This window comes from Toxoplasma gondii, chromosome X (genome assembly GCF_000006565.2).
Source record: "Toxoplasma gondii ME49 chromosome X, whole genome shotgun sequence".
NCBI lineage: Eukaryota > Apicomplexa > Conoidasida > Eucoccidiorida > Sarcocystidae > Toxoplasma > Toxoplasma gondii.
Window position 1 is genome coordinate 2,159,994 of NC_031478.1, and position 25,803 is coordinate 2,185,796.

The following is a 25,803-nucleotide window of genomic DNA, read 5'->3' on the forward strand; positions in this document are numbered from 1 at the left end:
GCATCTCCAGTTTCGTATTGTTCACTGGCTCGAAAGTGGTTGCTCACGAGAAAAATGTAATGATACTTCATTCTGTCTCAAGGCCAGAAACTCAAGGTATCTCAAGGTATCCCGTCCTAGTTCTCTTCGAGGATGCTTATGTGAGCACTACACGATTGGAAACAAGAAGTCCTCATTTTTCTGCATGGAGGTGTCCACCTACCTCCCAAGGACTGCGCGAACACGCGGGGCGACCGACAGTGACATGTGTATCGGGATACCAATTCGACAAGCTGCCCTAACTATGACCCCATGAGAAAGTGCCAATCAGTCGAAACACATGCGGTTGCAGCATTTCTTTCCGGAGGTGTACTTGCCTCGTTCCTTAGGGAACATGCTGCGTCAGGGGCTAGCAGCTGCAGGTGGCAGTTGCACGGGATCCGTCAACACCCCGTATACAATGGAGACAGGGTGTGGGAAATGTCTAACACAGTTTATCAAACAAGAAATGGGAACCGCATAGAAGTTAGTGGCGATCGAAAAGATCAACGCCAGACCTTTGCGAGGTGCTGAAGCGCCGCCGAAATTTAGATGCCAGTGCACATAATCCGTAGAATCATCGAAATACCCGACGACCGAACTGAAATTTGGATTCAGAAGGGTGCTCAAATCATAATACGTGGCAGCTTCAACCAATGCCGTGCATGCACATCTGAGCCGGGGACCTAGAGAATATCGGGGTTCTGCGATACGTGCTGTATCGCCGGGGACGCCTGTTTCGGCAGCGATCGCCCAATATGGCAAAGCGCGAGGTATGTCCGGTGGGTCGTGTGAAAACGCCACACTTCCACGGAATGCGATAAAAATATTAGGAAAACGTGAAAGCGATCTTGGCAGTCTGCTTCGACTGGATCATCCCCTGTTGACGTAGTTGATGGCGTACACGGAAAACCTGTCCTATTTTACTGCCATTTCGTATTAGGTTTAATGTTATGTACCAAATGATCTAAATTCGTGATGTCGTTTTGTCCTTTATATAAGTATACCAACGCTTGTCAAATTTCTTGTATCTATTTAGTTCACTGCGTTGTTTACAAGACGAACCCCTATGCACGTCTTTGTTTGAATATCCCGCGCATGATCTGACCTCATTTCAAAGACTAAAGCTCAAGAACTGATCGGTCATCTTGCCGGACAGGCCGTAAGATGGATAGTATCTATACGTTATGCAGTGTCAAAGGAGATAAACTCTATAATTTAGCATTCACTTACAGCTACGGTACTTGCTTTGTTTAAAATAAAGGCTAACCTTTCCTTTTCCTTCCGTACCAAGGGTTTAGCTCTCATCGGCGGCTACAAGGCCAGCTGCTTTGAATTTTCGCCCTCGGCGTTGTTCCGGAGAGCAGCTGGACACCTGCACCGACTACACATCCACCAAGCGATGAGCCAGCAGACACAGCAACGGCATTGACGGCAGGTTCTTGTACGTGCTTGTACCTGAGGTCAAGTTTCGCTCACCGCCGGTACCTTTTACTGGCTTTAACCCAGTTTGCAGCACATCTCTTCCGTGCGGTGAAGTGTCAAATTGGTACACCCTCACACAGGCGGGGAGAGATATGTTGTCCATGGGCACTGCCTTGCTAGATTCGACCACGCCTAACAGCACCGGTTTTGGAACAACACAGGTGGGCTTGCCAGTCTAGTCGCCAGCAAAAAGGATGTGCGCGCTCTGCTTTGGCATGTAATACCAATCAGACAACAACTGAAGCTACCTTCTCTGTTGCACAGTATACCAATGTAAATTCTAGGTTTAGATAAACAAGCGTTTGCTGGGGAGCAAGGAAGCATTTCTAGCGCGACTGAGCATACTCTTGACCAACAGATCGCAGACGCAGCTCTTGCTCCATACCATCACCCACTTGTTGCGTCATTAGACCGCTGTTAACAGCTCGGTTGACGAGTCATCTTCATCGGCACCCTGAAACTCAATGACAAGTGTGAGACTCAAGTACTAGGGAGTGAGAACACCCCTTCACACAAAATTCATTCGCCGCTGTCTGGGTGCGGAAGCCTGCTCTAATCAAATCATCGACATGCACCCACAAGTAACAGCGATGAGAAGAACCTACGACACACGTTTTCCTTTGTAGGAAAAAACTAATTCCTGACCAATGAGTTACTTTCCCCCATTGTTTTGTGGTACCCAAGATCGTTGACCCATACTGAGACATTTAGTGTCGCCCAAAAGCGTCGATATCGTGTATGCTCTAGCACCTGCTGCTGTACAGTAGGTTCTTTGCACTGTAGAGCTAAACAAGAAGGCCACCCTAACCTTCAAGTCACGACAACCATGTAGTTTTCCCTTAAAAAATCCGGAAGTGTCTCGGCATTTAACATGTGTATTTTCAAGTGTTATGCCCGCGTATCTGCACAGTCCTTGTCGAGAGACGGCGCTCCATCAGTATCTTACCACCCATCTACTGAAGCGTGCGATGCAGCCATGTAGGAAAATAACGCTCACTGCATCCTCCTAGCCTGACTATGTTTCGAATCGACCGTTTGAAATAACAGTTTTTAAGGGTCGATATCGTGTGGTTGCAACAACCACCGAGAAGTCAATTGTATCTAAACTTAAGTTCACTACGCTCATGACGATTAAGGCACTATTGCAAAAACCCTTTAGTATATGCGTTCCTGTGCGTACCCGTGATGACACACCACCGTGACTTCAACAAGCTGTGAAGACTAGCAATCTGAAAACGCTGTCAGTGTACGGTTTCCCAGTTTTAGTACGCATTCGAGTCATTCACGATAACAAAATGTTGAACCACCGATGTAGCGATCGTCGTGTTACGCAATGCCAGCAGCACTCCCAACGATTTTCTCAACCCTCGAGGCGGCAGCAAAATTGCTTGTCTTGTGGTACTGTCCTGGTTTACTGCCGGCCTACTTGCTTGACAGAATCCATCCCGCTCGGAGTACTCAGGTCGCCTCTCCTAACGTATAGCTGAGTCTCAATGTAGCATCGCGCAAAGGACCAGTAAGTTGCTACGAAAGCATCAAACAATATGCCGTAGGCCCTTGTTTGGTCTTCGGCAATGACGTAATATGCACGTATAATTAGACCTCAGTTTCTCGATTATAGAAAACAGGCTACCGGAGTATAGGCTCCTGTCGGGTCGATTCTACCGTAGTTTGCACACACTAGGCCTCAGTGTCTCCGTTACGAAGTGCAGGCTGACATGAATATATAGTCTCTTTCTGTCGCCTTGATATCAGCAATACGGAAGACACCACAGCGACGCCAAAGCGAGCCGGGCAGGACTTCAGCAAGAAGTACACCGTACTAGTGCTGAGGTGACATGTTGTTCAGGATTGTCGAGGTCCCACAAGACGTGGCCGTACCACCCACACATTTACGGGAGTCTCTCAAGGAAAGAACTGTCTAGGTCGCAGCAGGCGCGTACCTGTGTCGTCGTTCAGCAGCCGTCTCATGAGCTGTTACAGCTAGCAGGGCAAGACCATTCGATGCTGGGCCGCCAGTCACGTACGAAAGGAAACCCGGTCGCCATGGGACTGTTTATTTAGCAACTGAAACCCAAAATATGATCATTCTTTTCAGGTTCACCTTTCTACACGAACTTGCCTGGTGACCATAAACATTGGCGGCGTCATCTGTTCACATGAATTCACGGGCATCGGTTTTTTTGTCGTATTCCCGTCAGTATTCAGCATGGGCATGAAAGATATGTGTTGCTCTGATATGCTAGGGAAGACCACCTACCATGCCGAGCAAAAACAGGTGGCTAAGCTTCGCGCCGAAGGAATTGGTTACCACTATCAGGATGTCGGAGCAGAAGTGTTACACGTTAGGCCACGCGTCGACGATGTTTCTGTCGATGTTACACATAACTTTGCCACACCTCCCGATTGGGAGAATTTGTAGAGTTGTCAACTGGTTACACTGGCAACTTAACGCTCATTGTCTGGCAGGAACCTAGCGTTTCTGAAACCGGTTACAGACCAGCCATGGGAGAGTCATCGCACGGCATTTGCACCAGCGTCTACTTCACACATCTGTAGTGTGAAACCTTCCCCGAAACTCTGCAAAGAAAACTGTCCCTCACCAGCTCGCACAGGCAACACAGGAATACATACCCTCCACACAAGTCAGCGCCACACGCCACACCTGTCAGCTTCCGCGGTTCACCGTGAATACCCACGAAAAAGAAACCGGGGTTACACATTGCTTCACGTCTTTTCCCAACGGATGTCTGACGATGAAATATCTCCTAATGTCCTTCGCTGCCAGCGTCTCCTCCAAACTTCGAGGCATTCTCATTCGGCTTGTTGTTAAAGAAGCTCAGGTGCTTGAACTTGATCATCCCGTACATGTTGGCAAAAACAGGGATTCCAATGATGCCCAAAGGAACCCATGGCGGCACGAATTGCCTGACTTCGTGAAGTACGAAACGCAAACCAGTTGGTCCTGCCATCGTTAGAAGCAGAAAAGGACGTAATCAGAAAAACGCAGAACGCCCACCGACGACCACAGCCCTGTGACCGATACTGTCCAGAAGAGACTGGGCAATTTCATACGACAGCTGCACACAAACGAAGCAGTTTACTCGAACCCGAGCTTCGTGCACTTATGGAAAGTTGTCGAACATTATTATGGAATAGCGAACACCGTCCCAAACAGAGTTTGTTCCAGTTTTTCCTGGCAGCGCGGCTGGTCGGGAAAACAGTCGCCGCATGCCTGCATTTTTCGGTTATAAGCCGCTACCATGCCAAGCCGCATTGCCGGTAGTCACCAGTTCACGCTTACAGAGTTGCCTGGGTCACCAAGAGCTCTATTTACGTTCGCTACTCCTTTGTGATAATGAACTATTTTCTTCCACTTTGCTCCTCTAAGTGCTTTGATATTTTCAATTCCTGAGAAGGAGCCAAGTTCTATGTTTTTTTCCAACTGGAACATCCAGGTTACTCGCTCTGCTGTTGCACAACCGACGGGAGCTTTGTCTCCCAGGCAGCCAATTTATCCCAACTGGCTCCTCGGTTCTCCCACAAAAACGCATCAACTGGAAGGAAGTTCGAAATGGTTTGAAAAATCAGCTTGACAGATAAAACCACCTTTGATTTTAAACCTCTGTTTCCCCTGAGACAACCTGTTTCGCCGGGACGTGGACTGTGTTGCAGGCTCCGTTGAGGCGCGAGCAGGGACTAAGTGGCCTTGTTTTGTCGTTTTGGATCTCTTCGAGACGGGAGAGGTCTCTCTTCAGCCCTACGCGTTTTCCTGAGAAGAAGTCCTTGCGTGGACTTTTGCTTTGTTCTGCTGGGGGGGGGTCGACCAGGCCGTGATTGCGTCCTGTGTGAGGAACTGTTCAAGCATCGGTAGAGGGTGGCCGTCTCTCGGGTTACCCCCGGTGCATTTTATCTCGTCCGGAGCGTTCTAGAACGGAGCTCTTTCCGGAAGTACTGCTTTGTATGTGGTGATACAGGGACTGACTTCTTCAGCACATCGTGTGTTGGGAGCTTCTGGGTCCGGACAACACTCCCTGGTACTCGGCCCACGGAAGCATTGTGCAGCGTTTCTCCACTTCCCCTCATCGGTCACACGCGGTTCATTTGAGTGCTGAGACACACTCGTCTTCTATTTGCTTCATCTTCGGTTGCGAGACCAGCTCAGGCTACTGCTGGTTTTGGCTGTGGCACGTCTCGTTGAACCACTTGTACCCCAGTTGTCCAATAGGGAATTCCGGACGACATCGCGCCCGGGTATTTGCTGTGGCTCGCTTTGCCAAGCTGCAGCAACCGAGCTTCGGGACTTCTTACTTCTCCGTTGACGTGTTCCGTCATTCTTTCTGGACCAATAGCGCAAGACCTGCCGCGTCTATAAGTAGCCCTGTCCTGTGGGTGCTCTCCAACTCTGCTCTTGTCTGAGCTTTTGACTCGGTAGAGGACAACTCACGTATCAACATCCAGTGTAATGGAAGGGAAGTTGTAGAGAAGTTGTAGACGATATCACCGGAGCAGCTAGCTTTTGCTGCGAATGGGGACACCCAGAGTCCGTCGATTTGGGTTTCTGTGCTCTCGATCGACGTGTGGATTGTCTCCGCTCCGTGTGCCCTTTCCTCGGACCTCTCTTCTTTAACGCCTTGAAGAACAAGGTGGTTTGCCTTTTTTTTCTCACACCCTCGCCTTTTATCATATTTTTGTGAGTTTAATTTCGTACGGCTTCTCACCGGGTCGTAACCGTCTTATTAGCTATTCGTCGAACTTCTTTTGTCAGCTTGCGTCAGAGGTTGACGCGCTTCGTGTGACACCCTGTGGTGGGGGATGTGGTTGGCTGAAGGAAGCCAGACGCGAGGGACGAGGCCCAGCGTTTCTGCGTGCCGTATCAGAGAGCACGCGACTCCTCCAAAACGGCCAGTTACACATCGCCTGCCACCATATCACAAGGCAAAGGACATCGCGACGTTCTCGTGCTTCTCTTGAGATGTTTGCATGCGCAGTTACTTGCGGTTTTCGGATCGCCATCGTCAACGACCAACACGTCCCCGTAAACGCGTGATTTGTAGTAGCGCACATTTCATTTGCAGCCGCATGTCGCCAGCCGCGACGGCGCAGTCGCCTTTTGGCATCTCCCTCCACTCTTTGTCTTTCCGTTTGCTGCTGATATTCCGCGGTTCCATCGTAGCCATGTCGCGTCGTTTTGTATACAAGCTTGATCAGGCAGTAACAGCCGCACTCGGGCCAAATGGCCGCTACATCGCGATGGTTGGCATGACCGCGTCAGCAGTCCTCCTCACTTTCCATTACAAGTTCCGGGAGGTCATTGCGGCGACAGACAATGTTGCAGAGATACAGAGCCCCTCCAAGGTAGGACACGATAAGGTCATTGCACAAAAAATGCGATTAGCTCAAGCGACTTCGTCTACGTTTTTCTGCTGGCCTCCCTTCGATGCACATGAACAACTGTTTCTCTAGTTATGGCTTCCAGAGGTTTACAAAAGGCTTTCGAGGATGCTAGCTGCACCCGGTTATCGGACAGTCTTTTAGTGTACTGAAATACGGCCTTACGGTATGAGCAGGCAGCAACTGCTGTTGGTCATCGTGGTGACAGTCGATTTCTTGGGAGAGTGACACATCTGCGCGTTGTGCAAAACATGCATCCGTGGAGTATTCTCCCACATCTTCTACCATGATTATGTTTACGAAGGAGCGTCTCTCTTGTTTTCTAAATGACACTGAGGTGAATCAACAAGCTGTCGATGAGGTTTTGCTAGCGTTCGGCAACGAGTTGTACAGGAGAATGACCACGCCTTGTGCGGGCTGGCGGTGGAAATTCACAGGTTTACTTATACGGGATCTAAAATTCAAGTTGTCGCTTCTGCATCTTGAGACAACGCGTCGAATCGCTGGCACCCACGTTGCATTTTGTCTCTCCATAACTTCGTCCCAAATTGGTAGCTCGACGCTTTACTCGGGCTGCATCTGCAATCTGGGTCCGACGTTTGAGCACCATGTTCTCTTCCGTGTTTCCCGTGCATCTTCCCGCCAGCTCTTCTATCTGAGGTTGCTCTTTGGTCGCACTCGATCCCGGATCACCGGGTCTGTCATGAACATCAACATCATGCCGGCTTTGAGGGATCCGATTTACCGAACTCTGGCGTCCGTCGGCGGCATTGACACAGAAGAAATTCGTTACCCCTTGCGCAGCTACAAATGCATCGGCCATCTCTTTGCGCGCACACTCAAAGACAAAGAGAGAGAAATCGAAGACATTGGAACGCAGTCGCTTGTAAGTTGTTGAAAGCGCAGAAGTCGACAAACGGTTGAGCTGAGCGACCTTTGTCGCCAGGGCACGACGGACGGCCGGGTCGGTTAGAGAAATACCACATGCACGTAAACCTGTACATAACATATGCCCGCGCTGTAGTTTCGTGTGACTGAATAGTGAGAATGATGCCTGTATCCTTAATTATGGCGGAGAGAATCTCAAGCTGTGGCCCTTAGTGTCGGGTAAGATGAGCGTGTTTCTCTTTCCAGATGTGAACGTGAGTTCAGTCACCGGTTCCTCCTTTCGTCAGTTCGCGCTGCTGCTTGTACGGTCGTAGCTACGGTCTGCAATTGGTTACTGCTTGTCGATGGTACAAGGAAAACTGTGCCAAGGCTTCTGAACAAAAACACCCGGCGCAGGCGGCAGCTCCGGTTTAGTATTCCTGCGCAATACAGCAAACCACCGACTTTGGAAGAGGCCCTTGCGTGACTCTTTCAGGCAAGCCCAGCAGACGGCGTGGTCACGGCGCTGGGAGATGTGAGTTCCGAACGCGTTGAGCAGGTGAAGGGCGCAACTTATAGCCTTCGAGCGTTCCTCGGTCTCATGCCGAAGGTCACCAACCCGGAGCAAAATACGGTAAGCGTGAGGTGTTCGAGCAAGGAGACTCTGAAGCGATTCCGCTCTGGTGCACGTGGTAGTATTTTTTCCACTTCGGGCAGCTGGATGCCACAGACTTTTTCGGGATTGTACCACCTCATTCTGCATTTGGTCTGGATGTTCAAAAGCATAGGTGTCTGTACTCGAGTGATCGCAACGCGTCTCTCCAGTTTCTCTGTGTAATGCGGAAGCGGCCGAGTGATCTCATGGGAAGCAGGAGCTGTGCTTCGTTTGTGCAGCTCAAGTTCGTCGTTCTTCACCTGAAACCGAAGAATTACCACCATTTCCACGCGCCTGCAAAGTTCGACGTCAACGTGCTGCGGCACATGACAGGAGAAACGCTTCCAGTATTCTCGTCATTCTTGAAAAGATTTAACGTAAGACTGCCTTTGAACAGCCATCAGATGGAAGCCCTGCGTGCAGCCGAGTGGTCGGAGACAGATGCAAACGACAAGCTGATATTCAGAGAGCCATGTGGCAGATATTCGGTTTCTGCATGTTCTTGCAGGACATCTTCTCAGTAAACGAGCGTGTTGTTATGAGCGGAAACTGGAAATATGGCTGCATGCACATGGTTGCTGTGGCTGCGTACAATGTCGGCAACATCCGAATCGACAAAGAACCAGTAAGTTCGAGCTGTGTACGGCGAACTGTGGCGTAGGCGTGCACATTTCGAGGGACAAGAACAAATCGATGTGGGGCACCAAGTTCTGACACTTTTAAAGGCACTCGCCCGAGTAGTAGAAGTCCATTATTTCTATACCGTTCCTGAGACAATCCCCAAGGCAGTACAGATGTAATTACACTGTAGAACCCAGTTGCTTGGGTGGCAAGAAACCATTCGGTTTCCTTGGTGTCATAACCGATTCACTCTCCAGCGGGATATCGCACGTTGATGATTACAGCTCGTGATGCAAGAACGATTGCATGTTCGTCATTTTTTCTTCAGAGTTTGCGGACTAACGAACTAAGGGTCGTGCTCCGACACCTTGGAGGCGATGTGGAAACCAGAACCTACTCCCGTAAGCACCCTGAATTCGGGGAATGCTGGCAGGGAGTTGCCACTCACTTAGCGTGTCTGTGAAGCTCTGCGAGAGGCGTGTATCTGTGGTCAGTAGGTTTCTTTCATGTGTGGTGAGTCACTTGATGTCTTCTTGCTCTTTGTCAGGCCAGCCCTTCGAGTACTCTGTGGGCCAGCATGTAGGCGAGTTCCGCCTGGGTAGCACAATCGTCCTTATTTTTGAAGCACCTCACAACTTCACATGGGATATGGTAAGAAAGAGATAGAAGCAGTCAGAGGGCAATGTAGCGTGACCTTTAGATTCTGTCCGGTGCAGCGAGTAATTGGGTGTGTTCGCCGTCGATCAGGGGGTCTGCAAAGTTCCTGAGACTGCAGTCATTGCTTCCGGGGTGGGATGCTTCTCTTGTCGGGTTGCTACCTTTTTCAAACTGTGCATGAAAGGATGAGGCAAAGGTGGATTATCTTTTCTGCCCGAAAGGAGAGGCGTTTCCCCCGTCGAACACAGACCAGACCGGCCAAGAAAGACTCCAGCAGCGGAACGCTCGGTGCTTTTCTTCATGCAACAAGAAGTGGGGCGGCGAGTACTACGTAACACACTGGCTGCGAGGGTGTCGTTTGATCTACGGGGCTAGAATGCTGTGCATACATGTGTGCTTCTGACTTCGTGTTTTCGCAGAAACCAGGACAAGAAGTCCGTGTGGGTCAGAGGCTTGGCGGCGTCGGCCCTATTCGGCGTGCCCAAACGGAAGATGAACGCCTGTTTGCATTTTACTGATTTGACTGAATCGCTTTGTTGGGATGCAGACCGCTTTGCGGTCTGCCAGAAATCGCACTGCAGCGCAGCCGCGAAATTACTTTGTGAATCATCGTATCTTGTCGCTGAGGTGCTTGCATATTTTGCCATCATCAGATTGTTGGCTGGTGTTCTCTCCACGAGCGAGCAAGTTTTGTGTGCTAGCCGGCCGGCTCGGAGTATGCGCAAGGGCTTTACACATGTGCCCATAGTGGCATTCGTGTTCCTCACCTCGTGAACTGCGTTGCTCGAGTCGAGGGTTGGAGATATGCATCATTGTTGGTGCGGCAGTAGTAATCTGCTTCTGTACGTGCCAGTACGCGATTCGTAAGAGATGAATCGCTGAGGAAAGTGATCTTGTTACCACTAAGAGGCGCGATAGATCGCAAACACGCGCGCAGTGTCTCTCCACAGCGGTCGTGCGTCGGCGCTTCGCTAGAGAAATTACCGGTGCCAATATGTACGTGCATTTTCTTGGTAATTAGCAGTGGAAGCTAGAGCTCATACCTGCACTCATGACACGAAGCCCGCGGAAAGTAGACTTCCGGATCGTTAAGTTCATTTGAAAGTAAGGTTCTGTCTCTACAATGAAGATTACCTGACTGTACCAGTTCGCACAGGTCTTCACCAGTCTGAAAATATGGAAAATACGGGTAATACCGGCTACTGGGCACCACATGGAATAACATCGCTACCTAGCGGAAGCTTCCCACATGAAAAGTCTCCTCTTAACGGCTCCTGCAAAAGATTTCACAGGTCTTGTTGCAAGTTGACACACAGTGTCTGTCCGTACTCAAAAATACCTTGAACATACTCAAGCAACACAATATTCAGCAATCATCTGGCAGTTTGGAAACGGCACGATGGATGCCTCGAGATATGGGGCATTCCCTTGTTCAAAAACGCAACACCGCCACCCAGGACCAAGACAATGAAACTTGCACACGTAGCATCATATCTAAGCCTGAAGGGGTTTCGCTGTCTCCCAAAGGAGACAACATTGCCAGACAGTGAATACTCCCTCTCTTCGTGATTCCTGCTTTTATTCTGTACGGAACTCACGCCAGTCTTCTTTGTCTTCTACTTCCACCGCTGCAAACTACAACTGTTCCCCATCTGGAGATGCACGCCTCTCAAAAACTATCTGACTGGAAACGCATGAATATCGACATTCAGGAGAAAAACACTGATATACACTAAGAGCTGCCCAACTGCACACGAAACTGGCACTCATCAAACGTAAGCTGTTTGCACAACATACTGCCGTCGGTCGTGCAGGACGACTTAAAATGACGAGAACGGCAGCACATTTCACTTCGTCAGTTTTCGCGCTGGCATCATTCGAGGGTTCTTTCGCATGAACAGTTTTGGCCATGCCCGAACCTGGTCTTTCACTCGCCACCAGTTTTATGCTAAAAATACAGCTTTTCTATCTGTCCGCGCCACGTGCCTATCGAGTTTTACAGGACAAGTACGTAGTCATAAACTCTTCTAAAATACGTTCCATCACGATGTGTTCGCTTCTTCAGTTGGCTTCGTCACTTCACTGGCTGTCTGTTTCGCTGCTTCTTCGACTGTCTGTTTCGACGCTTCTTCGACTGTCTGTTTCGACGCTTCTTCGACTGTCTGTTTCGACGCTTCTTCGACTGTCTGTTTCGACGCTTCTTCGACTGTCTGTTTCGACGCTTCTTCGACTGTCTGCTTCGCTGCGTCTTCTGCTGCTGGTTTTGCCGCTTCGTCGACCATTGGTTGTGACGGTTTTCCGGCTGTTACGGGGCTTTCTTTGCCAGAGTCAAGCTTCTCCGCTTCAGCTGCGTTTTGAGTCTCCTCCGGTTTACCTTGCTCTACATCACATTTCATATTCTCACCGGAGGATTGCTCCTTTTGATCGGTAGAAGCAGTCCCACTACCTGGTAGGGCGTTTCCACCGGGACCTGCCGCTGACACTGCTTCTATGGTCACGGCTTCTACGGTCACTGCTGACTCTTCCGGCCTGATAGGCTCCTTCACTCCTTTCTTGTTGTAACACGCGAACAAACCGAGCATTTTGTGTTTGATCTTCTGCAATTCAGTTTTCTTCCCAGCACCACTGACTGAACGACACACACAAAACGCACAGATTCTGCTCTGCATGGCCTGTTTGCTTGATTGAGCCTTGCGTCTGCTCCTCGTTATCATAGGTTACTCTTGCATTACTTGAGAGTCAGCATGTCACACATATGAAATTAATGCAACAGCCGACGTTTGAGTGAGACTGCATATGACCACTCCAAGCAAGAGTTGTGGCCATGTAATCTGAACATCACCCACTATTCGCTAACCTACCCCACCAATCCAAGTTACGCACATCCCTGCGAAGATATACAATAACTCTGTGAAATGTTTTTTCATGCAAAGCGATCACTACAACTCACCGGAGACTTGTGACTGTTCTGCGCTGCCCGCGTTATCGAGGACCTCAGTGGCTGCCACCACTGTAACGCCTGCTTCCCCGTTAGCATTTGTGTCACCAGTTGCCACTTCTTGGCCACCGTGGTCGTCCTGTCCAACTTCATGAGCATCTGTTGCATTGTGCCCATCTTCTTGAGCGCCTTTGTCATCCTTTGCATCTTCATGCTCATCATGTTCAGAGTGTTGTGACCCTGTGCTCTGTGTGGTTGAGCAGTGTGCAGCCCCATCTTCGTGCTTACCCTCACCCGATGCTTCGACAGAAGCTGCTCCCGCTACAGCAACCTGACTCGCCGCTCCTGCATCGTCCGAATTTTGCTCAATCGGAGATGTTACGCTTACTGCAGGGACCTCTCCACACGAAGGTCGCGGAGAGACAGGATGTGTGAGCAGCCCTTGCTTCTCGAGCGCCTTTCTGGTCTGCTGCTCGATCTCTTCTCGGGCACTGATTTTCGTTTTGTTGGAGCGAACGGCTTCTGCCACTACTGAACCGGCTGCTTCTTGGGGTCGGACCGGACCCGCAGGCGTCGTAATTCCCCACTTCTTCCCTGCACGAATGCGGAAACAGAATTCGTTGTCAACCTCCATGAAAAACACGTACCTACGCGAATCACACTCACACCTTGACACGCTTCTTTGGAGTGTTATTCTAAAGAACCTGTTCGCCGAGCAAATACTCTGGTGCTGTGAGCACCCCGGCTGCGTAGAACGATGCCCACCTCATCAAACTCTGATGTAACAAACCTACACTTGATGCTTACCTGAATACGGCTTCTTTGCTTTCTCAGCCTCCAGCTCCATTTGATGCTGCTTGCGTTCCTCTTCCCGTCTCTTCTCTAAATCTCTGAACTTATTCAGGCCAGTCATCTTGTCCAAATGGGCACAGTCAACGGATCCACGGCTGCTCTTGTCACCTTCTGTGTCCTCAACTTTCACCTTTCCACCTGCAGACTTTTCTGAGTCATCCTTCAGCTTTTCCTCGTTCCCTCCCTTATCTGAGTAGAATCGACAAGCACGTGGTGCGTGACAGCTTTACAACAACAAACACGGCTTTTCCTTCCGAGACGTTGATAACCTCGGCTTGCCGAAAGCGCAGCTTTCCAGATGATGTTGGAAACCAGCGAAAAGTTAGTTCTACGAGTAATACCATCGACAGAACGTAGTAGAGACACACGACCACTCAAAAACACGAGTCTCCATAGGAGTACAGTTTGTGCAGTGCTGAGTCAAGCAAAAACCAAAGCATCACTGTTCAATCGCTTTTGCGAGACCAGAATTATCAACTACATACATTCAACACTCTGCTAAAGTCGAGCCACCATCTGCTTTGCCCGAATTGTTCCCTCACACCAGAACCCCATAGCTGACACCACTCCGTCGAGAGAAGTCAACGCTGTGTGCGCTCCCATCAAACGTCATATTCGCAAAGCTTACCAGGCTTGCTTTCATCTTCGTTCAACCCAGCAAGGATATCCTCCGTGCATATTGATTCAAGGAGGTTATCTCGGTCGAGATCGACAAGCAAATCGGTGTCCATGATGACGCCCAACAGAGACGGACAAACTCAATTGAAAACCGCCTAACTGGCCGACGAACGTGTCGATATCGTTGTTTCGAAATGTCTTTAATAGCCCGTCATATGGCCACGTTTGACAACCGGAGAACTCGTGCGTTTTCCTACAGTTGCTCTATAACATGTATAAAGCGAAGAACCGGTTCCACGGCAAAGAAGCGCCGGCTTTCCTTCTTCGATTCCCGGGAACCAGCCCGGCTAGCCTGTGACGGTGGCGGGGTACTTACTAGCGAGAAAACACCTGCTTCCAGAAAAGTGGAACTGATTCCGCCCAAAACGGTGAAGCCTCGAAATAATCTTGCTACAATAGGTTGCTCATCCTCGCAAGCTCTTTATGGTGCCACTTCAATTGCAGTCGTCGCTGAAGCGAAAACCCGTGGCTTCTGGCGCCGCCTCACTCACCAGTGAAGTGGCGCGTTGGCAAACCGCATGCGGGGCACGGGTCTTACTCCTCCCGTCTCCACAGAGGGGCGAACCGCACTGGCAACCCCAAATTCAGACTTGAGGTTCTCATGGCTCCAAGCCATGCACTGTGTCCTGTGTGGAAAGTAGAGGAGATCTCTTGTCCGTTTCGCAATCGACGGTAAAGGTTTCGATGACACCTTAAATTTCCCCTACAGTTTTCGCCTATTTTTTTTCTTTCGTCCCTATCTGGCGACCACGCGAAACGGCATCGAAGCGTGAGATCTCAACGCTGTGACAGAGCGAGTTCCCACTGTTGATTCTCCGTATCAGGGATGATAGTTGAGTGTGATTTTTGCGCGGATGGCAAGTACAAGCACAACCGATGAATCACCGAAGTGATGCCACATAACTATGACTGACAGGAGCCCAGTACGCAGTGTGGAGCCGTGGACCCTGAAAGCGTGCTGAACAACCGCGGAACACTCGAAACGTACGACTTCTCGTTGTTAGTGATTAAATTTACATCAACTCAGAGAGAGAACGTCACAATCGAGACAGATTCAGTGATAAAATCACTCAGGACCGCCTATGAATCAATAAAGTGATGGACTTTCCATTCGGGCAGCATCCGAACAGGCCTGCGCGCCTGTATTAGGTCGTGCGTAGCGACTGTCACCAGGTTTGGTTGTTTGGTTGGTGTACAGGGGACTGAAAGATGCGGCAATGTCAGGGTGTCAGCAACTCTAAGCTTCAGGCGTCCGAAACGAGTACATTTTTTAACATGAAGGGATGCATACACCACTGCGAAGAGGAGCCTGGCGGTGTTATTGTGCACATTTCAGTCCACACAGGTACACGCTCTATAGCATATCGTTCGTGAAAGGAGTGCATCTACTTCGAGTGACGCTTGTTGTCCGTAAAATATCTGGGCAAATGACTCCGTGCTGTCATATTTCGAGGGGCGGCCTCAGTCTGGGCTCCACGCATATGCACATGGAACTGCCGCTTCACCACAGCGAATGGTCCGGGGTTGCCTGACTCCTAGTGGCTGCCTCATTCTCTGTTGAAGACAGAGTCACCGAATGTCATGTGCTTCAGAGAAAACATATGTTTAGTTAGCATACATGTCTGGTCCACAATCGTGTTGGGCTCGTGCCTCACGCCACTTATGTTCTTCTGTTGGTGCTGAACTGGCAGCGGCTGAAAAAGGTAACAAACAGCACGGAGCCCTTCAGGAGCACATAGGAGGAAATGTGTTGCGCGATCACAGTTCTCAGTGGCATCCACTTCACGGGATGTTACAGCTGCAGCAGTCCGGTACGCAGTGCCGGATCTGGAGAAGGGGCTCACAAACCGCAAAGAAGAGACAGTTAACACGAGCAAAGCAACTACACAAAACACACCCGTCGTGCTACATGTCGACAGCGCTGTATCTCTAAGAACACGGAAAGAACACTTGAGCGCGATTCAACGCCGCGATACGGTATTATTCCATAAGACTGCAGCCTTCCACCACAACACTCTCCGAAGCCGTCCGGTCACGTTCGTGGTGTGGACGACGGAGCCGTAGAATCGTGCTGCAGAATTTTCGCTCAAGACGGAGAACATAAAATACGCAGCGAGAAGATCAGATGGAAGCACCGACGGCACGAAACACTTGCGAACAAATACGCGAGCACGCAAGACAACGAAATAATAATCCCTTTGTGATACGTCTTCAGACCTGGCGGAAGTCTGGAGACTATCCACTCATACTACGGCCAGAGTCACCAGGGAACATGAAGATGAAGCACAAAGCATTCGGCAGAAAGCAGTAATTCAAAAACTAAAAGGACGACTGTCGGACGGACGCGCGCTGAAGCTGTCGATATCAGACCCGCTTGAACACGTCCTAGAGGCGCGTGCTTTCTCGCAAGGCAATTTCTGCTTCCTTGACGATGCTCGCTTACTTTCGAACACGACAACGAAACTTAGCTCCCCTTAGGACGCTGACCTTCCAACTATCCTGATTGACTTAGGCATCGGTTTAGGCCACGACAAAAAATGCGACAGCTCTCCGAAGCGTGAAGAAAGAACTTCCACGACCGGCAACCCTTGAAAACGCGAACCTCCTCGACATTCCCACCAGAGAAGACGAAGCGTGCACAGCTGGCTTCTTTGACAACGGGTAAGAACAGACATGCGCGGAGGACAAGTACTCGAGTGCGAACAGTGGGATTGCTATCGGAATCCACAAGTTCTAAATCTCTAAAAGGAGCAACCCCATCGGGTGTGCGATCCACTCGAACAGAAGCGATCGGGACCACAGAGAGCTCGAGTTCAGACCCCAATGTCGACTGGGGAACAACTTGCGGAGGGGATACACAACCTAGAGACTCGGCCATTCCTCAGCTGCGGATGAGTGGGCGCCCGTGCTTCGGATGTGCCCAGAACACTGAAAAACAGAAAAGCCTAAAGACGGGTTGATACGAATGGGATCTGTCAGGCTTCGACTCCTCGTCCTTGCCCTTCCAGATGCACCATCGAACATTGTACTCAAAGCAAATCGTCCTCTATCCCTCACGATCTCCGGAGGTGAAGTGTTGCCGCGTTGTTCCACGCAGGCTCGCGTCAAAACGCAGCAGAACCCCGCGGAGCCGATTTGTGTCCTGCCCAAACCAGACGAAGGAGCATTCTTGTCCCACGTACACAGACTCCTCGCTTCTTCTCCGTAGCATATAAAGTCGCTGCGTTGCCCGCAACCTCAGTTTTTCAGTGCTTCCCCAACGATCCCCGACGCATTTTGACCCAACGCCGCAGCATTCCTGTCTTTGCCTCCAGCATCGCCAACATTCGTGTTCGCACGCTTTTCCAAACTGAGAAACTGTCGGAATACTCCTACCGCCACGTCTGGGTCACTTCCCCTAACCCATCTTGTGCTCATGGAAACTTCGGCTGCCACATGTGCCACAAGTGTGAATCGGGCGCCCGTGAACGCGACCGCATTTCCTGTACCTCCAGCTGCCACCCATGCAGAAGTCTTTCATTCAGACAAACGTGTTAGTGAGCTCAAGCGAAGCATCGTTGTTTGGAGGGCCCCACAGAGTACTGTCAGAAATGTGGGCAAGCCACTTCTTCGCGCCCGGGGCTTCCTACCCCAACGCAGGAGACCTCTCGCCGTCCCAGTTCCTTGAAGCTTCCGGGGTGGACATACACGTCGCCGATTTCAGACCCATCAGTGATGGAGAGAGTGGTCATGCACCTCATGGGTATGTGTGGCTCCATGTGCGCTGTGTCCGTGGTCAGAGTGAAGGTGACGGCAGTACGGCGTGTGAATCAGGTTAAGGCCGAACAACGCGCCGAGTCCAACGACGAAGGCCAGGAACTTGACGAAACGCCTCACGCGCGAGCAGCTTCCAGAAAATTCCGAGAGCATCTGAACACCAGCAACAAGGGAAAAGAGACTCGCCTGCACCTTCGACAAATGTGGAGACATTTTAATTGTCAACCCAAAGACACGACATAGTTGGAGATGCGGAGCGGTTTCGCACGACCTCCCGTGACAAGAGTGACAGCGAGTGAAGAAGGCGGCCGAAACACGCGGGAGCAACAGTGATGTGACACATCCTTACCTCATTTGCTGCGTAAAGAATTGCGCCGACAGCCAACGCATTGAACACACCAGAGACTCTCGTGCCTGCAGGCAATGGAAACAGCAAACGCCACGAGGGCTTCAACTCCCTCACGCGAGGAGACCTCTCCGAAAACGGGTAAAACGGATGCTACCGGCGGAAATCCCTTCCAAAGCCATCCGAATTGACAAAGTTGGGGGCCTCGACATGAAACTCAAGCCTGTGAAAACCTTGAAAAACTCACCAGCGGTGGCCGCAAAGGCCCCCAACAGAATGCCAAGAGGTGAGGCAATAATAAAGGCTGCCAACATGACGACGAATGGGACCGTATTCTGCAGAAAGCATCCGGACAAATTCACGGTCAAATGAGGAAGTAAGACGAACAACAAAAAGAGACGGTCACACAAACTCGTTGACCTGGTTCTACCATGTCAGCACACTGTTGAGCGTTCAACCACACAATACCAGACGTTGACGACTTGTTTGTAACCAAAAAGAACTTAAAAAGCCCAGACCCGATACAGCGCTTTCCTTGAAAGTTTTGCTGTTGTACAGGGACAAATGGACAAACATGCTCCACATATCTCTTCTACAGTTTGAAGATTTCTGGACCTGCCATCATGTAGTTAGATTTTTACTTCCATACAACCGTCAACATTCTGGGTCAACCTCTTTTTCGATTTATGTCCTGAAATGCTGAACTTGGCTTGAAATAGAAAATTGGTTTTTAGTGCTCTAAAAGACTTTACGCTTGAACACCTTCTACCCTCCGTTATCACGAAATGTCACTGTATTAGTAGACTGAAAGCTTCAGAAATGCAGTGCACGTCAATATAAATTTCATAGAAGCACACATAGTATGACTCAATGCCTTCCGCGGATTCGTATTTACCACAAGTCCAACTTCGCCAGGAGGGCTTCCTGGACAGCGGCGGGAAACTCTTTCCTTTTGTTCTTTGTCTTAGGGCGAAGCCTCACCATGTTCATTTTCAAAAGAGTAGACGCGACTGCGACTGCCTCTGCTCCCTTGTGACCAAGAATGGCGAGAGTGGCAATCCACACATTTTGACTTGTCTGCGTTGTTCCGAGAATAATCCCTGACACAAAAAAGAAACCAACAGCGCTGAAAATGCCTCGTTAGAAAAGTAGACATTAGAGCAAATGGCTCTGAATGGCGATCTCGCTCTCCTGATTCAGATGGTGCGACTTTTCATTTCCTTGCTCTCAGCCGTTTGTCCTTCAAAACGCACGTTTGTCTCATAACCAAACAGTTTGTCTGCATGCGTCGACTCAACCAGAACAGTCCTACTGATTCCCTGCCGATGCGACACAAATCTCCACGGGCGAACGAAACGTCCGCCCGACAGCACGAATCACAGGTTTTGCGAGTGATCAGCTCAAATACAAAAGCCTTCACAAGCGGCGTAAGTCACAATATTCGCACCGGCGCAAAAAGAAAGACTCGATCCACTCGCGTGCAATCAGAGGTCGCCCCGACATCACTGGCGTTGAACCAACAGGTCGTTCCTTCTTCGTTCTCTCTTCTAAGGTACGAGGACTGCGGCGCTTCTACTCTCCACAGCTTCTCCGTTTCCAAAGAGAGATCGACGAAGAACACGCACCTTCAAAAATGGCGTGGACTCCCAGGGCGAGAGCGAGGGAGATCTTGGTGCCTTCGAGTTTCGAACAACACCTGAGAAATCCGTTTATCTTCTCCCAGCCACTCTCCCTGGTGACTACACCTCGGTCTCCGCTTTCATGGGGACGTTGGAAAAGCCCGCCAAGCTCAGACTTGCCCAGGCCGTTGCTGCAGCACTTATCTCCGTGGCAGGTGCCGACAGAAACCTGGAGCTGAACAGGGGGGATCACTGATTTGTAGCGACAACTCGACCCACGGCCTTGGCAGGGAAAGGCTGAGGAAAGAACTTTCGACAGTTTGTTTCCACAGGCTCCCCCGGAGGCTGCACTCGCATCGCTGCACTGCGGGTCCGCCTGTCTTCCACCCAGGTCGTCTCCGCCCTAAAAACAGGACACGAAACACAACACTTGAGACACTCCGGTGGTACCCTGACATATCTGCGGCATACACAGCAAGCGAAAAAAACACAATTACCTGAGTAATATCGGTCAGAAGAAACCACGGGAGCGCCATCATCTGTCTGGGTGCGTGCAGAACAAGAACTGCGAAAGCAGCCACCACATAGGAGTTGAGCAATCCGCCCGCACGCAACACGCAAACTTTCAAGAAGCAAAAACTGTGCCTTGAACTGCGTTCTGTAGTGGACACATCAAGGAAAAGGCCGCGGAAACAAGGGGACGAAAACGCGGCGCCAACTGCAATTCTAGATCAGCCTGAGCAGTCCGCGACACCAATTACTGCGCTGTTACACGTATCAGAAGATGAAAAGTATTGTTTTTGATAACTGAGAAAAACCTTAGACAGGTACTGAAGTCTGCACCGGCTGCTCCGCTCGGCATCCCTCTGTCAGACGTACGCAAAGTTCTGCAACATTGCTTTCGATAACAGCAAACATTTCTGGATATGTACTCGAGTCTGACCTGTCTGGCCCGCCCTGGCACCTTGCAGCAGACACTCTCAACTGAAAATGACTGTTCGCTTTTGTCACTTACCTGCACATTGACGCCGATTGACCCAGAATGGATTCGGGAATCCGAATCCGGGCAGTGTGAGTGGCTGTGGCAGCACTTGGCTGCCCCGCCTCCGGCTCCACAGCAGCCGCCCGCATGCACGCACGGGACTCCTTCTGCATGTCTTCGCGTCCCTCTGCACCCCGTCTCCTGGCCACAGCAGCCTTCCGATTGTCGCCCATTGGCTTCGCTTGCCGGTCGGGTCCGCTCTTTCTGGTAGCCGCAGGACTCACGTTGCCGCTCTGAGGACGGCACTACAGACGAGGAGGTGCCCGCGCAGCTGGGTGCGAGGTCGGAAGACTCGTCGCAAGGCCTGCGGGAGTCAGCGGATCGCGAAATCCCGTCAAGGTTCTTCGCAACTGCGGCGGCATCGGTCGCCGCGTGGCTCCTGTCCTCGAATATGTGCGAGCAGGCCGTTTCCTCCCGCGACTGCTGGCCAGCCGTGAGGCCTTCCTGCACTGGGGAGACCGGCGAGAAGGCGTCGACTGACGGCGGTGTGGAAGCCGGAGTTCCGGGGAGTGCGAGAGGCAGCTCGACGCTGCCGCCTCCAGGGAGCTCGCGCTCGCCAGACATGCCGTTCACAGTCGTTATCGCCTCCAGACAGTCGTCGCAGTCGGGGCAGTAATTCGCCTCCGTGCACAGACCGTGGTGTTGGGCATGGTGGTGCGACGAGTGAGGAAGGGATCGTGGCGAAGGCACGGGAGAATGAGCAAGAGCGCCCTCAGGAACAGCCACGAAAGCGCCAGGTCGAGGCGCTGAGGAACCCACAATCAGGGCGTTGTCGTGGTGACAATCTGCAAAGCAAAGCGGAAACGCGGCCGTTGGAAAAATCCACAAAACGGCACACAACGCAGACTGGGGAAAGCACGCCGGCCAGAAAAAACACGCAAAGAAGCGAAAAGCAGACTGACACGCGGCAGCCACGCACGGACTTGAACAAGCGAGCGGACAGCATGCGCGAATGGCCGCATGACACTCCGAACGTACCGCGGAGGCCACAGATCCGGATGGGAACTGGAGGTGTTGTATCCTGCAAGCGCGTTCAGAGGAACTAACGCGACCACGTGTGCAGACGTATGAGACAAGAAAGATCAACAACATTTGCTAAACGCTCTAGTCTGGTCGCAATCTTGAATCAATTGACAATGACATGTGTTCACTAGAGTCAGAAAGCGCTCTGTTCTGCGGTGCTACGACTTTGGGTTGCCTGTCAGCGTGGACATCTCGTTGGCTCCGTGTTTCGTCTAGTTGTGACTTGAACATCTATTTTCCCCCCCGTTTTCTGTCAAAACTCACGTGTGTGACCGCCGCCGAGGAGGATCTCCAAACCAAGCATGGCCGTGAACCCGACAGCAGCCAGCAGGTAGGCGATGTTATAAGGGTGACTGTGGTGAGAAGAGTCGCCATCTAGAACGAGGAGAATGCCGGTCTCACTCAGCTGGGTCACAGCCTCAGGGAGCACGTGAATCAGCGCAAGACCCAGAAAGGCACCTGAAAACAAGACACCCGCGACGCACGGACTCTGGCCCAGACGGCATGAAAAGAGGATGACGCAACTGGTGGGGTCACTGCCGCATGCTTTTCGAATGATAGTGGCTGCGCTAGCAGCGGCACGAACAAAACACATGTTGGAATGTATGAGGGGGAAACTGTAGTTTATTTCAATCACATAGCACATAAGATTGCTCTCCACTGCGTTCAAGCTTTACACTGGATACAAGACCCTGGCACAGGCCCCCCGCGGTAGGAACAGGCGGTGTCAACAGCCCAGTAGGAACCGAACAAACGATTCTAGTGAGGTTCTTCTTCAGTTGGTGAGCAGCACAATGGCTCTCGAAATGGCCGATAGAGAAACGCACCCTTTCGAATGGAGACTCAACCCCCCCGAGGGTTTCTGTCTTCGTTCTGTGGAAAAGCAAGTTATTCAGACCTCGAGTCAGGGAACTCCGTATACACAAAAATGCCGAAAAAGCAGATGCAGCATGCAGCATAAATTGCCACCGTGCTGTTACTTTTCTAACTGCATTTGGAACGCTAGCGCGTGCACAGATCTTAGATAGAAACGAGTAGGTCAATGAACTCTCAAGCTCCGCCGCCTCCGCCCGCCTACGTATGTTTCCTGAACCGTCTGCCCAGTGAATTTAAAACCCCGACGCCGTACACACGAAAGAAATGCACTACGTGAAAGACACAACATCCCTGCAAGCACGTATCGGCCCGATCTTCAGATGGAACTGCACGCTGCAAAACTGTTCTTTTCCCCTGGTCTCTGACGCGCGGAATAACTTACCGGCAGCAAAGCAATTGATGATGGATAGCAGCGCTTGACACATCCGCAGGCGGCTGTCTGCACGTCCTCTGCGGGAATATTTTTGAGCCTGTCTCGCGATATAGACAGGTATCAGACAACATAGCGTGGAGACAGCGACCATGGTGATCGCTGAGAGGAGTTGGGCCGCCCACAAGTGCAGGGACTCGCCTCCGTCATCATGGCGCTCTTCGGCATGATGGCTGGAATCGTGGACGTGGGCGTGAACGGACTCCGTTCCCGTCCCCCCTTCCGTCATTTTTCTCCGCGTTCCTCGGCGTCAAAAATGGAAACGAACCGCGAGCTGGGTCATGCGAAACGCGGGTGTCCACTAGACACCCTGCAAGAAAATTGACAGTTACCGCGGAAACTTATGACTCGACAACTAGAAGCCGGGTCCACATTCCTAAGAAGTGCGCGCGGTGTGCTTACACCTTAAAAGCACGTGAAGGTGTCTCGTCGGCGAATGACAGCCACCCACGGCGCAACAACCAGCTTCACTACAGAGAAAGTGGTTGTTGATGCTGCATTCAACAGAGGCGCCTCGCCTCTTATTCAGCACCCAATGAAAAAAAAACGAATCGCTCTTCCGCAGCGTCAAATGAGTGCCTGGCTCCAGCTTCACATTTCAGCTGCTGGTGCCCCAATTGAAATCCCCGACCAGCGACGCAAATCAGTCGTTCTTTCGCGTGAGAACAGACGACGTGCAACTCTTTCCGTTTCGGAGCAACTAAATCAAGGGACAGACAACATGCACTCCTGGCGTTGCGTTTGCGCGATACTTTGGGGGGGTCTGAAAAAGATTGACAGGAAGACGACCTTCTAACACATAGATTGTGTTTACCGTTACCGTCTAGGGATCTCTCGACTCGGGTGAAGCATTCAATGCCCATGTGCAGAACACCTGAAGCGAAACGCAAACGCCCTGCCTTCTTTCCACTGCCTTGAAACGCTGTCATCCGACACGATTAGAAAGTCAAAACTGACGGTCGACTGGTGGGAACTGTAATCCTTTGTTTCCCCGCCAACCGTCCCAGTGTATATTTACCCATGAGGGGCGCCTGGTTACTGTCCCTAGATCTTTGGAACGAATGAATTGCGTTTTTGCGCCGTTTCTGTAGAAAGAGCAGGCGGGTGCAAGTGACGCAATCAATCTGCCGCAGCCCCTCCCCGGCCCCGCCAACAGTGACGAACGCTTGCCAGAGGCAGCGTGTCAAACGCGATTTCGTTCCAGTGGAAACCAATGACGGTTCTTCCCAGTACTCGAGCGATTTACCACGTGAGGAAATCCTACTCGGGTACGCAAATCTCCCCGCACTACATATAAACAAACAAGTATGTAAGGAACCGCGAGGGGACCTATGTTACGCGTCCCGGAGAGAAGATGGAGAACCACCGGCATTTGTTTTTCTGCAGACGCGGCAGGAAAACACACGCGCCCCTTCACAGCAGAGGACAGCATAAATCCCTGGAAAGACCAGCACGCCGAGGCCCGCCGCTGCAACAAAGAAAGGAGTTACGTCAGGGGAAAGGCCCTGCCAGTAGCTGGCAGCAGTTAAGCGCGAAAGTCGCGCAGAACTGAGGTTTTGCTGAACGCGGACAAGACTGGCGTGCTACGCCAAGGATAGAGGAAAGGCAGAACGACCACTACGACACACTTTTAAGCGAATGGTCATCATTCTCCCAAGTTTCCACAGCGGAAGAAACCACGGAGAAAGAGTAACGGGAAATTGGGTCGTGCTCGACCAACCTTTCTCAACTCGCGTACATGAGGGACAAGAAAAGACGCTCCTCCTCAATCGACTGTGAGGGGCTGGCGCTCCTTTTAGCGCGACCCCACAAGGGCGGCGTACGAGACACTGCTGCCCAAGGTGCACGTTGTTTTCTTCGAGTAAATCAGTGAGTCATCGGTTAAAATCGTAGCACGAGCAAAGGGCACGGTTCGACCTATATTTTCAGGGAGATGTCTCAAAATTTCTCCGACAGTATCACCTGTGAAGACAAGAAGGGTCTCATGAAGCTGCCTAGTGCAAGACCTTACGGAACCTCTTACAGGATTCGTCTGAGGCAGCAGAAATAGCCTTTCTTTGTCAAGCTGAGTGTCTGGCATTTGAAATTTGTCAAAGAAAACAGTGGAACCTGTTTAAGAAAAGAGAAGACGTATTACGACGACACAACAAAAAACCAGATGACAGCCTTTTCTGCTGCCAGGAAAAACCGGATGGCATGTCTAACAGAAAGGGACATCATCAATGAACGTTCCTCTGTGGATTTGCCGTAATTCGGTCCTCCGCTCTTCTTTTTCTCCCCGTACACTTCCTCTGTCTTCCTTTGCGTCCTTCCACGCTTCTTCGCCTTCATCCAACTGCTGTCCCTTTTTGTGTTGAACGATGATGACACTCCATCATTGGTTTGCCTGTTGCAGCGCCACGGTCAGTCGTGACCAGTCCGCTATTTTGTGACTAAAGGGATGACGGCATGCTACATTCAATAACATACAAGTCAGAACGAAATTCTTTGCTGGAAGCAGCCGGGAGGAACGGTTAGCGTGGATTCAGTATAAAGTAGGAAGGGTC

At 51.0% G+C, this 25,803-nt stretch overlaps 4 protein-coding genes across 4 annotated transcripts; 1 reads left to right on the plus strand and 3 right to left on the minus strand.

Moving 5' to 3' along the window:
* Positions 1-3,597: 3,597 nt before the first annotated feature.
* Positions 3,598-4,688, minus strand: TGME49_225555 (hypothetical protein). Its single transcript, XM_018780106.1, has one exon. The coding sequence runs from the start codon at positions 4,473-4,475 to the stop codon at positions 4,272-4,274; it is 204 nt and encodes a 67-aa protein (XP_018636000.1). The 5' UTR covers positions 4,476-4,688; the 3' UTR covers positions 3,598-4,271.
* Positions 4,689-4,851: 163 nt separating this feature from the next.
* On the plus strand, positions 4,852-10,939 carry TGME49_225550 (phosphatidylserine decarboxylase). The gene is made up of 8 exons (XM_002366187.2): positions 4,852-6,861; positions 7,544-7,783; positions 8,261-8,398; positions 8,659-8,796; positions 8,928-9,044; positions 9,369-9,441; positions 9,588-9,691; positions 10,117-10,939. The coding sequence occupies exons 1-8, from the start codon at positions 6,487-6,489 to the stop codon at positions 10,213-10,215; spliced, it is 1,284 nt and encodes a 427-aa protein (XP_002366228.2). The 5' UTR covers positions 4,852-6,486; the 3' UTR covers positions 10,216-10,939.
* TGME49_225540 (hypothetical protein) lies at positions 10,778-14,631 on the minus strand. Its single transcript, XM_002366186.2, has 4 exons — positions 14,116-14,631; positions 13,443-13,676; positions 12,648-13,229; positions 10,778-12,326 (listed from the first exon to the last, which is right to left on the minus strand). The coding sequence occupies exons 1-4, from the start codon at positions 14,216-14,218 to the stop codon at positions 11,740-11,742; spliced, it is 1,506 nt and encodes a 501-aa protein (XP_002366227.1). The 5' UTR covers positions 14,219-14,631; the 3' UTR covers positions 10,778-11,739.
* A 135-nt stretch (positions 14,632-14,766) lies between these two features.
* TGME49_225530 (metal cation transporter, ZIP family protein) lies at positions 14,767-24,920 on the minus strand. Its single transcript, XM_002366185.2, has 8 exons — positions 23,210-24,920; positions 22,216-22,410; positions 20,902-21,713; positions 19,893-20,289; positions 19,249-19,367; positions 18,515-18,602; positions 18,271-18,335; positions 14,767-18,074 (listed from the first exon to the last, which is right to left on the minus strand). The coding sequence occupies exons 1-8, from the start codon at positions 23,484-23,486 to the stop codon at positions 17,874-17,876; spliced, it is 2,154 nt and encodes a 717-aa protein (XP_002366226.2). The 5' UTR covers positions 23,487-24,920; the 3' UTR covers positions 14,767-17,873.
* Between the last annotated feature and the right edge of the window lie 883 nt (positions 24,921-25,803).